Source organism: Pongo abelii, chromosome 6 (assembly GCF_028885655.2).
Source record: "Pongo abelii isolate AG06213 chromosome 6, NHGRI_mPonAbe1-v2.0_pri, whole genome shotgun sequence".
NCBI lineage: Eukaryota > Metazoa > Chordata > Mammalia > Primates > Hominidae > Pongo > Pongo abelii.
The window spans coordinates 95,879,870-95,892,156 of NC_071991.2; the positions used below are offsets into that span (position 1 = coordinate 95,879,870).

The window sequence follows — 12,287 nt, forward strand, 5'->3', positions numbered from 1 at the left end:
CCTCATAATCATTAAATTCTTAGATTAGGATTCTATTCAGACAGGAAAATATTTTAAAGTATATTTTTGGCAAGAAAATAATAAGTACATTTCAATACAATGACATTTGCCAAGTAGAAGACTTCTCAGAAATACATGGTCAAGGTAAGAGTGCCTCATATTTGCGGGGACTCACTCACCGGTACGTATAAGGACCTCTTTGCTTAACTTGAATGTTGCTGCTGTTCATCATCACTTCCTGTGGATTTTGCACATCAAAGATCCAAAACTGTCTGTAAACTTCTGTGCCTGTTTTAACCCAATTTTTAAAAGCAATTGTACCTTCTTCGAGGACAACTTGCTATGAAAAAGAAAATAAGTTTGGGTTATGTCTTTGTAGTAAGTACAGGCACTTCTGGAAGATTGTTTGTAGCCTTAAGTCAGCCAGAATAAAAGGACCAAGCCCAAGTACCTCATTCATGAGAACCTTTGCAACCTTACCATACACTTGCAGCAGAAATGTTTTCAACAAATTATTATTACAGCAGTCTTTTTAGCCTTTTACAAAGAGAATCAGTGTGTAATACTGAAGACATGACTGTTGATTTTAAGGCAAACTTTAAAGTGACCCTTTGGCAAGCTTTAGAGTGACCCTTTGAAAATATTGCAACAGTTAACATAATTTATTAAGCAAATTTTACCGAAGTTCAAAAAAGTTCTTACTGAGTTGAACATTAACTTCTTCTCTGCCCCAAAGTTGCATTGATGAAACAAAACACAAAAACTGAATGAAAAATCTAGTGGTATTGGAAGCTTTTTCTTTTCCTTCAAGAGTTGGACACTTCAGAGGATGGTACTTAACACTTACTACATTAAGAAAATAAAAATATCTACATGAAGAACACAAATCAAATTTGACACCTTGTCTTCAAAATCCTGCTCAATCTGGCTTCCCTAACCCTTTTTTTTTTTTTTGAGACAAGATATTGCTCTGTCACCCAGGCTGGAGTACAGTGGTACAATCTTGGCTCCTTGCAGCCTCGACCTCCCAGGCTTAAGTGATCCTCTCACCTGTGCCACCATGCCCACCTAGTTTTTGTAGTTTTAGTAGAAAACAGGATTTCACCATATTGGTCAGGCTGATCTTGAACTCCGGAGCTGAAGCAATCCACCTGACCTGGACTCCCAAAAGGCTGGAATTACAGGTGTGAGCCACTGCACACAGCCCCTAACTTTCAATATATTTGCAACAACCCATTAGCATATGTTTCCAAAAATTACAGCAGCTTCACTCATCATTATTGGGTTGTAGTTTTTAAAGAAAAAAAATAGGACAAGGAAGCTGTCCTATTACTCCTTTGTGAAATCCACTAAAAATCACTGATGCTCCTTTCGCTAAAAATAGACAAGTGGAAAATACACCAATAAGAGAATTAAAAATCCTACATTAGGAACTCGATTCCTTGCTTTAGGAGCTTTGGGACTGGGTGGAGAGTCATCAGACCTCCCTAGGGTCAATTGCATTATCCGTAAAATAAGGGAGTTAACATAAATATTCTTCTAGTTTTCTTCCACAGCTTTCCCTCTCTGAGCCAGAAGTCTATTACGCTGTAGTAGATAGTGCAAACAAAGGTGATTTTGAAGCAGGCGGTATTTCTAATGAAGTATTGGGAAGAATGCCCAGGTTAAAGAGCTCCAACTTAACCTGAGTGTGCTACAGGAAGAGGAATACAACTATTTCATGGAAAATGAGCCTAAAGAGAACAATGACCACAGGAACATTCTGACCTATTTGTTTCCTTCACCTGGAAGCACCACTTCACAGAATGACAGATTAGGAAAGGACATTGAACATGATCATATTTTCCAGTAGAGCACACTGAGGCTCTGAGAAACCAGGTGGCTGGCCAAAGGGCAGCCTAGGCAAACAGTAGTGAATTTATGACAAAAATCCTCATCCCTGACCCTTAGACTAGTCCTCCTTTACACCATGCTATGACTGTCTTTTTTTTTTTTTTTTCTGTCACCCTCTGCACTTAGTTGGTAGAAGTCAAATTAAGTTTCATATCTTCAGGATATTTTACTCATTGCTTAATGTAGGGAATAAGGGAATTCCTTAGAGAAGAACTGGGCACCAAGTTAAAATGGAATTACAAAATCCTACGCTGCTGTAATCCACTTATATGGGGTACATTGGACCTGCTAGAGTGATGGAATCTTTATTACTTTTTACAACAAATTGTCCTTGAATAACGTTTTATTTGCTCCCAAAAAGGCTTATTTCCATACTAAGTCTAATATTCAGACAAAATTGCTTAAAGCATTATGGATATTCTTCTAAATGTAAATATGTTTGGTGAGGATGTTGAAGCTCAAAGCTAAATAGAAGCTGAAAACGGTTGATTTCTCCATTTCAAGAGACTTAAGAAGGGAGAACACACAAACACAAACATTATTATCCTCACTCTTTTAGAATCTTAATGCTCAAAAACAATACCTGTTATTCATCAAGTGCCTCTCAAGGTACATATTAGGTTTGTACACAAGTAATTACGGTTTTTGCGATTTTAATGACAAAAATCACAATTACTTTTGCACCGACCTAATATCTCTTAATGAAAGAAACTCAATAAACTCTTACAGAATTGAAGAGAGTGTGTGACAGAATGTGCTTGACAGGACTGAATGCCTTCCTAACTCTACAATGAGTGTCCATCTAAACACCAGAAGACATTGTATGTGTATGAGACCTTTTTTTCTAAAGGTCACAAATCACTTTTCCCTTAAAAAAAAATCTCTAGCAACAAATAAGGCAAACGTGAAACACAGGGTTGAAATGAATGTGTTGGATTATCAACAGTTAGAATCAGGACCATCTAACCCAGTCCATTTTTTTAGAGGTGGAAAATGGGTTCTAGAGAAAAGAGATGTCTGACTCAATGTTATGTGACAAATTTACTAGCAGATAATAAAAAAATCAGGTCCTTTCACTTCAATTTTGTATAGTTTCCATAGCATCATGATTTGTTTAGAGACACAGAGAAAAATATTGAAGTAGTCAAAGTAGGAATAATATGCTTCTGACGCTACCACTACTATATGTATTAAATTGTAGTCACTCCTTGAATACCAAGACTAAATAAGTCACAAGAAACAAAAGATGTTATGTCCTTTGTGAATTTAAAAGAAATTGATTTTAAATTGGATTTGGACTATCTAGACTATTTTGCAAATATTTTACTAAATTTGAAGTACACAGCTGGTAAGTATGTACACGGAAAAAGTGATATAAGATTTTCTCACTTGGCTAATGTGTATGTGTGTATTTGTCCCTGACTCTAAGCATGCAGACTACCCAGCCCCAACAACAACTGGATTTCAACCTGGTGACTCTCACATAGCGTGGTCTATAGCTGGGTTGAAAGCACTGACCTTGAAACTTCTATTCTGCTACATTAATTTGAAAACAGATGTTTGTTGGGACCTTAATATCCCATATGTAGTCATGCACTCACTTGAATACTGTTTTCATGCAACAGCAATAATCATCTACATGACTGACAACTTGCATTATTAAAATGTCCTCCATACTTTGCTATGCATGGAGTAGAGTACAAATGTAGAAAACATTTTGTTTCACTTTTCAAGGACTTTACAAGTTTCTACCAAGAGACAGAAGTATGTTTAGCAGATTTTAATCTATGAGTTAGATTTTTTTACCCTATCCCCACCCTAACAAAGTATAGTGGCTTCTTCCCTAAAGCATAGACTGAAGTGGCCAACAATGAAATTAGATGCTATGAGTTTGATCACTTAATAATAATAATAATAATCATTTAAGTTTGAGCAGATTATTTAATTTCTTTGTACCTCACTTTCCTTATCTGTGAAATTATATGTTAGGTTGAACCATATAGACTTAGTATTTTTGAAAATCAAAAAAAGTTGAATTTTAGCATCTTCATGTGGCTTAAATATTTATCCTCATAGGTCGTATGGGGATCAAGAAACGTGAACACTTAGAACAGTGTTAGTACAAACCAGACATTCAATAAACGTCAGCTATTAGTATTTTACAAATTCTATCCATCTTTTAGAGGAAGAACTCTAATACCATTTACTTCTCATTCCGCTTTAATTGCTCGGTTCATAGCATTTACTGTCTAAGCCAGTCATGTGCCAATAACTTATATAATATCCTGTGACAATTATTTTTCTGTTATTTAATCATTTTAATATTTCTCTTTCTAGTAAAGTAAAAACTTCCTTAAAAACCAGAAACATACTTCCATCCTTCCCATTAACTGCTACCATTTGCTTGTAATTGGGCCTAAAAAGAATCATTTCCCCATGTTTAAAGAAATTCTAATGTTTTTGCATTATGCAAGTGTGTGTAAGTTAAGAATGAATTAGAATTGTAGTGACAGTTATGCAGAGAATCTGAAAATGGCTTTAGTTTCAGACCATCATCATCAACTAAAACCCAGAATAAAATTTGGTGAAATGTATTGGAGTAGTAAGCTTTAATATGTTTCTGAAACCTAGAAATTAGCCTCCAAGAATTTATGTAAGTACCTAAAATGGAAGATTTTGTGTTTGGCATGAAAAGTAAACTATGTTGATATTAAATTGGACTAGCAGAAGAAACATATATGCTTGTCTATTTCTTGAAATATTGTCCTTAAGTGACGTTTGTTATTACAGCTATATGCACATATACATAGTGTTTAATTCATTTTTATACTGCTATTTTAATTTAAATATTTTGGGTTGTTCTTACGTTATTAAATATAAAACAAACCTTACCATCTTTAATATTTTTAGTCATTTCTTTTTGAGCTTTTAGATACTATGAAAAAGTACAAATTATTTTATTATGTCTGGAAATACTAGAAGCATACATTATAAAGTTAATATAAACAAATTATATGATTAAAACATGGACTATTAATTCAAACATAATTTTTTTCGGGGGGAGACAGGGTCTTATTTTGTCACCCAGGCTGGAGTGCAGAGGCACGACCTTAGCTCACTGCAACCTCAACCTCCTGGGCTCAAGGGATCCTCCCACTTCAGCCCCACAAAAGCTAGGACTACAGGTATGTGCCACCATGCCCAGCTAATTTTTTTGTATTATTCATAGAGATGGGGTTTTGCCATGTTGCCCAGGCTGGTCTCAAACTCCTGAGCTCAAGTGATCCACCCGTCTCAGCCTCCCAAAGTACTAGGATTATAGGCATGAGCCACCATGCCCAGCCAAGTATAGCCATTTTAATGAATCATTATTTCAATTTATTTTGTCTGAAACCATTTCTTACAAGCTACAGAAGGATCATTGTTTTCAAGAATGGGAGAAGGAAAAATGGTATAATTGAATGATGATATTTAATATTAGTTCTCTAATAGGAACAAAGAAACCTATAATTCCTTTTTGGTGCTCTATAGTTAGAACTATAGAACTTATTTAAATTTTAGTTTTTTTCTTCCAACTTTTATTTTAGGTTCAGAGGTACATGTGCAAGTTTGTTGTATAGGTAAATTGTGTGTCATGGAGGTTTGGCATACGGATTATTTCTTCACGCAGGTAATAAGCATAGTACCTGATAGGTAGTTTTTTGATCCTCCCCCCTCCTCCCCCCTCCCACCCTCAATTAGCCCTAGGTGTCTATTGTTCCCTTCTTTATATCCATGTGTATTCAATATTTAGCTCCTACTTATAAGTGAGAATATGTGGTATTTGGTTTTCTGTTCCTGCATTAATCTGCTTAGCATACAACTACCTATGTTATGTTATACAATATTCACTAAACTTTTTATCAACTGACATTAATAATGTCAAATGATAAATTATCTTTTGTAAATGGTGGCAGAATTTTGACCCTTTTCCACAGTGCTTTGATAGTTTCTACTTTCATGGCAGCTTTTGCTATTGATTTTTAGTGTTTTTTTTTTTTTTTTTTTTTTTTTTGGAAAGACTGCATAAACTTGCTGGCTGCACACAACTCTATTAAGAATCATGGTAAAAAATACTGGTAAGAAAGATTGCAGCTACAATCCATAAAAAGCATGAGGATACCAGAGACATCCCTTGAAAATAAAGAGCAAAAATAAAGTACAAATAAGGTTTCTAAACTGTTTTAGACTATTTCAAATGATGACATCTTTCAGAATTGGAAGGTATCACAGCACTCCAACTCTACACTAAATATGAAATGATTTTCTCATCATTCTCAATTAAGCAGTTTAATTCTTTTTTTGAAATATCACTTGTATACAATAGCTTTCTTAATTTGCTATTAGTCAGTTAAACAAAGTAATATTAAATGAGTTTTAATGGTACACAAATAAGAAGTCAACAGTACCAAAACTCATATGTTTGTGAAATAGCATTACCCTAAGTATTTCTGAGGCAGCAGTAAGACACTTGGCTCTCTAGGTTTACACAAAATTCAAATATTTGACCCCTACTGTATGCCAAAGATATACATATGCCAATATCATTTAAAAAATAGTCTGTAAACTGAAGAAAAAAGAAACAGTCTATTCAAACAATATTCCACCTACTTCATATGACTAAAATTGACCAGGTCAACATGGTTGTGTAGGAATCTGAGAGCAAAATGAAGCTTAGCCTTAAATGTGCAATACATCTTGACCAATGTAAGGATTCTGATGATGAGTCTTAGTCTACGGACTTGTAGGGGGCTTACAATGTGCACTGTCATTTGACAGTTTTTATAAATCTCTGTTGTACCACCTCCTTGAGTTTGAATCTATGCTAGGAAGTCTGAATCTTCTCTTCTCCTTGTAAAAGATTGCACAGATAATTCTTATTTCAAAAACAAGAAGGAAAAGCACTCCATTGATTTAATTCCCCCTTCTTTATTACCCTACTCAAAGTATACTTTCAAAATTATTGGTGACCATGTTCTAATCATTATTTTCTTAATTTTCATCTGCCTGAGAACATTTTATGCTTTCTTTCCTTGAGTTCTGGCCTCCTATTAACTTCTAGGATTGTACTCTTTGTTCGTTTCTTCATATAAGATTGTTCTTTTCCTTTTCTACTTTTGTCTTCCTGCCTCTGAATTATTACAAATTCTGTAATAATAATTCTGCTTTTTCCTCTCTCCATTAAAACTCTCTAAAAGTAAATCTACTCTTTAGTTTTATTTTTAATCTCTATAGCAATGATCAAATCTATTTGAACTCTGACCTTTGAAACACAGATTGATGTTCATAACACATCACTTATAAAACCTCTGTTTTACTTTGTAAGGTATATACATACCTTCTATCAATAACTCACTGGACGTCTTGAGTTTTATGCTTTTACTCCTCTCTCTAATTTGATCTGTCTCTCCAAGCTTCCATTTCATCCTATTATCTATCAGGTTTTTTTTCTATATACTCAACCATGCCAGACCAGTGTGCCTTTTGTTATATAATGTGCAGATTATGCAAATATCTTTCTAAAAGGGAATCTTATATTCTCCTTGAAAGTGGTCATATCCTACAGTTTTTTGTTTGTTTTCCTATCTCTGGTATCCTCACTTTGCAACCTTTCTGCTGTAGAGTAGTATACAAGGCTAGGTTTTTCATCTAGGCTCTTCCTACAGATTGCTTACGTTTGGAGAATGACTTCTTTCCCTATTGGCTAGGTGAGTTGGCAAGTTGATTTAAGGACTTGCGCCTGTAAAATGGGTAAAATAACAGCAACTTCTCACAGATATTTTTGAAGATTAAGTGAACTAGTATATAGGAAACTCTTAGTAAGAATTAAATGTTAGCCATCTAATCTCTAAATGCAGGTTTTATTATATCTTACACTTGCTGAAAAACATACCGACGACTATTGTGTATCGTATCATCAATTAAGTATTTTTCTGCCTGATGTTCTAAGCTTGCTTCCTAACTCTAACCCCATGTTAACTTCTATTCTTTTCTGCTGTTAATCCAGTATTATGGGCATATTCTCTACCTTCTTCCTTCCATCTTCACTGCATTTGGTAGCATTTTCACAGGGTTTTTCATACTATCAATCAGTCCTTTAACATGATTACTGCAGTTATTTGAGACTTTCAAAATTCTACACTTCTTTAAAATCTGAATCACGTCCTACCTTTTTCCTGAAGTTTCTTGAATACTCTGAGAGATTTCTTTTTCAAAGTATTACAGCATTTACTTTTCCAATTCAATTCTAGAGTCTCATAGGTCTCAGTATTTTTTATTATAATATATCTTTCCCTGGTTATAGCTTACAATAGATGAGATTATATTATTCTCTTAGTCATTATACAAAAGCACATTTTGATGTCAGAAAACTTACTTTCTCATGGTTAACTATTATGAGCATAAAGATAAATATTAAGGAATTAAACGCTAGCACCTCACATGCTATGCAAAAGAACCTACATGTACCAGTTTTGTTGTATGACAAAGAAAAAAATTAAATCATCAATACTCAGTTATTGATCAATAATTATGTGTCAGCAAAAAAAAAATACTCTAAATTGCTGTGCATTGGAAGATTATTGTGATTTTTGAATTTGGAAAACTTTTCCAAATGATGTTATAGTCTGCATGTTAATACAGACACTGATCTTGTCCTTTCTCTGCATAAGATCTGGGTGAGAACATAGTTTATGAGTAGGAAGGATGTCAGATCAATGGCCGCTCCATCCCACTGTTAGATAAGCCCCACACCTCACTATTACCTGTCTGTTTCCATTGGCCTATATCAAAAATACTATCAAGAAAACTAAGAATTCCAAGGCAGGGGATACTATCTAATTTATATATGATTTTTCAATTAAATGCATGAGGCTGAAGTTCTGCAATATGTTAGCAATAAACACAATACAGTCAGCCCTCTGTATTCATGGGTTCCACCTCTGCAGATTCAACCAACTGTGGATCAAAAATATTAAAAATAGTAACAATATAGCAATAAAAATTTAATAAAAATTCAATTCCTGCTGTTCTCCATTGTGCACTATGCTTACTAACCCTTTGTCTAGGTCATTGCCATCCTAACCAGGTAGAGAGTTGAAGGCAGAACTCATTTTATTTGGCCAGTATTATGTTTAATAAAATGAACATTTATGCCTTCAGGCAGTAAACACACAGTCTAGTTCACAGCAGTTCCTGTTCCTCATTTTATCTTGTTCTTGGCACCTTAAATTTTGTTTAACCCCTGTATCCAAACTCCTGCAGCCATTTGAATTTGCCATCCCTGATTTAGAACGTCAGCAGATCTGCTTCCCTTTATTCTTTTCTTCTCCCTATCAATCAACGTTTCTGATGAGTGAGTGTGTAGCTAATTTGAATAAGCTAGGGTGGGAGATGAATTCTAGGTTGTTGTGCAAAGCCCATCTATTCAATCATTCTGTTTTTTCACACTACAGTCAATTTGTTATATACTAAGATATGTTCTGCATATTTCTGAAAGTATTTTCTAAGATTCAAATATGAAGCTTCATAAATAGAAAATATTTATCAGATAATGAGATTATTACACATATATAAAAATAGTGGATTACTAAACAGTGTATTACCAAACAAGTTAACCTAACAATTTAATAAGGATTTATGTTTCAATATTAAACACATTACACACACACACACACACACACACACACACACACACACACAGTTTTACTTTTCTCAGTATTAACTAAAGTGCAACTTCTTTTATAAATGTGCTTTTACAAAATATACTGTTATTTCCTATTCAAAAGCATGCCAACATGCTCTTTGGACATAACTTAAAACAATTATTTCTACTAATATGCATACCTGTAGACAGCTTTTAATAGAATTTGGTATTTATATTTAAGATAGCAACGGAGTCATGTTAAATATACGTTATACTTCTAACATTTCACATAAAGTCACCTCATATAGAGTTGCAGTGGTTCATAATTACCTTCATGTCAAAGATACAAAATTAGCAGTTACCATGAAATATAAAGCAGGTAAATACAAAGCAAAAAAAGAGAAGTTAGAATGAATCAAAACGACAAGCCATATTCTTTGGACTACTTGTACCTTTTTAATTGTCTTCTGGATAAGCAGATCTCCAACTGGCATTAGAATACCTCCAAACACAGCCAGGATGGCACCAATGACAGCCCCAGCGATGAGCCCACAGTTCCGATCACAGCCCATTTTTCTTGTTCAGGAGGTGAATTAGTGTTAAGCACCTGTTTCTTGCAAACTCCTGGATATGATTAAGGTGGTTTCTACAAGCTCTGGTTCTATCATTAGAAAGAGATCATAAAACAGAAGCTTAAATATCAGTACAAAAAGATCAAAGTACAAAGAAAACACCCACTGAAACAGATCATTTTGCCAGTTTTAAATAAACAAATGCTTTTCTTTTTGTTTCACCAAAGTGGCTTCCTCGGTCCACCTCCCTTTTCTTGCTTCTAATGCCTACCAGTGGCAGAACTTATAATGTCATATCTAAATTTCTTCATATTCCTCCTTTTAAATTTTCTTTCTACGCATGATTAACATATTGAAATCTTATCTAAGGAGAACTCTCACCCTCATCTCTCTTCCCTTGTCTCAGCAACTTAGTTGCATCCTCACTATCTGGTTTCTCCACCCAACACAACCTTCCACACCCTTTCTGGAGTTCTCCTGCGAACAGAATGTGGGTTGACTGATGTGTTTTCCATTAAATGATAAGCAAGTATGGTAACAGATGTTTTATTTACTATACCTTATTCACAAATCAACAGCAAGACATGAATTTTACAGGAAATGAACTGATGAGTCACAGAAAGAATCAATTCGTCTAATCATTGGAAAGCTATCTGTGAAAATGAGAAAAGCATGGGTAAATAGAAAAAATATTCTCAGAAATTTTATACTGGGACACTGTCTAATATCACCATACTTAAAATAACTGTTAAAAGAAAGTCTAATTTTCATGAATACTGAGTTCAGGCCTGAATTGCTTGTCCTAAAAACTGTTTAAAACATGGAATTTTTAAAATAAGTGTATCTTATTTTGTTTTATTAATGACTTTGGATAGACTACAGGTGTAAAGAATTTGAAGAAAATATAAAATGTAGAGGATGTCTTGTTTCAACCATGGCATTGCTTTCTTACTGAAGAATTTTTTCCCTACACATTCAACTACAATATAGTTTATTTTGTCATTTGCAGTTGATTCATGCTAATTCTGTTAAAATTAGGTAGTTTGTGTTAGTATATGTTTGTCAATCTAATGTTTGGTATCTTCATAAAGTATGTGATTATTATTATTTTTTGAGACGGAGTCCTTCTCTGTCACCCAGGCTGGAGTGCAATGGCACGATCTTGGCTCACTGCAAACTCTGCCTCCTGGGTTCAAGCAATTCTCCTGACTCAGCCTCCTGAGTAGCTGGGATTACAGGTGCACACCACCATGCCCAGCTAATTTTTGTATTTTTAGTAGAGATGGTGTTTCACCATGTTGGTCAGGCTGGTCTGGAACTCCTGACCTTGTGATCCACCCACCTCAGCCTCCCAAAGTGCTGGGATGACAGGCGTGAGCCACCATGCCCGGCCATAGTATGTGATTATTATATAAAAATTGGGAGAGCCGGGCGTGGTGGCTCACGCCTGTCATCCTAGCACTTTGGGAGGCTGAGGCAGGTGGATCACCTGAGGTTGGGAGTTTGAGACCAGCCCGACCAACACAGAGAAACCCCATCTCTACTAAACATACAAAGTTAGCCGGGTGTGGTGGCACATGCTTGTAATCCCAGCTACTCCGGAGGCTGAGGCAGGAGAATCGCTTGAACCCAGGAGGTGGAGGTTGTGGTGAGCCGAGATCACGCCATTGCACTCCAGCCTGGGCAACAAGAACAAAACTCCATCTCAAAAAAAAAAAAAAAAAAAAAAAAAGATTGGAAGAAAGAACACAATTTGTGAAATGAGTGGATTCTACTGTAATAATAAGAGTTAATTCTAACTAGTATTTGAAAACACATTTATTTGAACTTTTTTGTTGTTGCAATGACATTTTGTCAATAATGGGGTTGGCCTGTCATTTATAGTCAGAATGCGCTTTATAGTTTATAAACAATTATTCTCTACTTTGAAATGCTCATGGCCAAAGAAAACATATGTGCCAACGGAATGAAGGCTACAGTGAAAAAAGGGCACATAGAATATTGTTGTTAATGTTGTGAGTGTATTAATAATTGTGGTTTGTTATAATTTCAGGTTTTCCCTCCACAGCTCTCTTGCAACAGAGGTACCACTCTTATGATTTTATTAGTATTTACTTCCACTTTAGTAATCATATAGT

The 12,287-nt window shown here is 34.9% G+C and overlaps 1 protein-coding gene across 1 annotated transcript in view; it reads right to left on the minus strand.

Moving 5' to 3' along the window:
• The window catches only part of CD36 (CD36 molecule (CD36 blood group)), a 34,977-nt gene extending 24,167 nt beyond the window's left edge, over positions 1 to 10,810 (minus strand). The window contains exons 1-3 of the mRNA XM_009243079.4: positions 10,709 to 10,810; positions 10,030 to 10,238; positions 180 to 340 (exon numbers count right to left, since the gene is read on the minus strand). Coding sequence (XP_009241354.2) covers positions 180 to 340; positions 10,030 to 10,149 — 281 coding nt within the window. The 5' untranslated portion in view covers positions 10,150 to 10,238; positions 10,709 to 10,810. The remainder of the gene's footprint in view (positions 1 to 179; positions 341 to 10,029; positions 10,239 to 10,708) is intronic.
• Between the last annotated feature and the right edge of the window lie 1,477 nt (positions 10,811 to 12,287).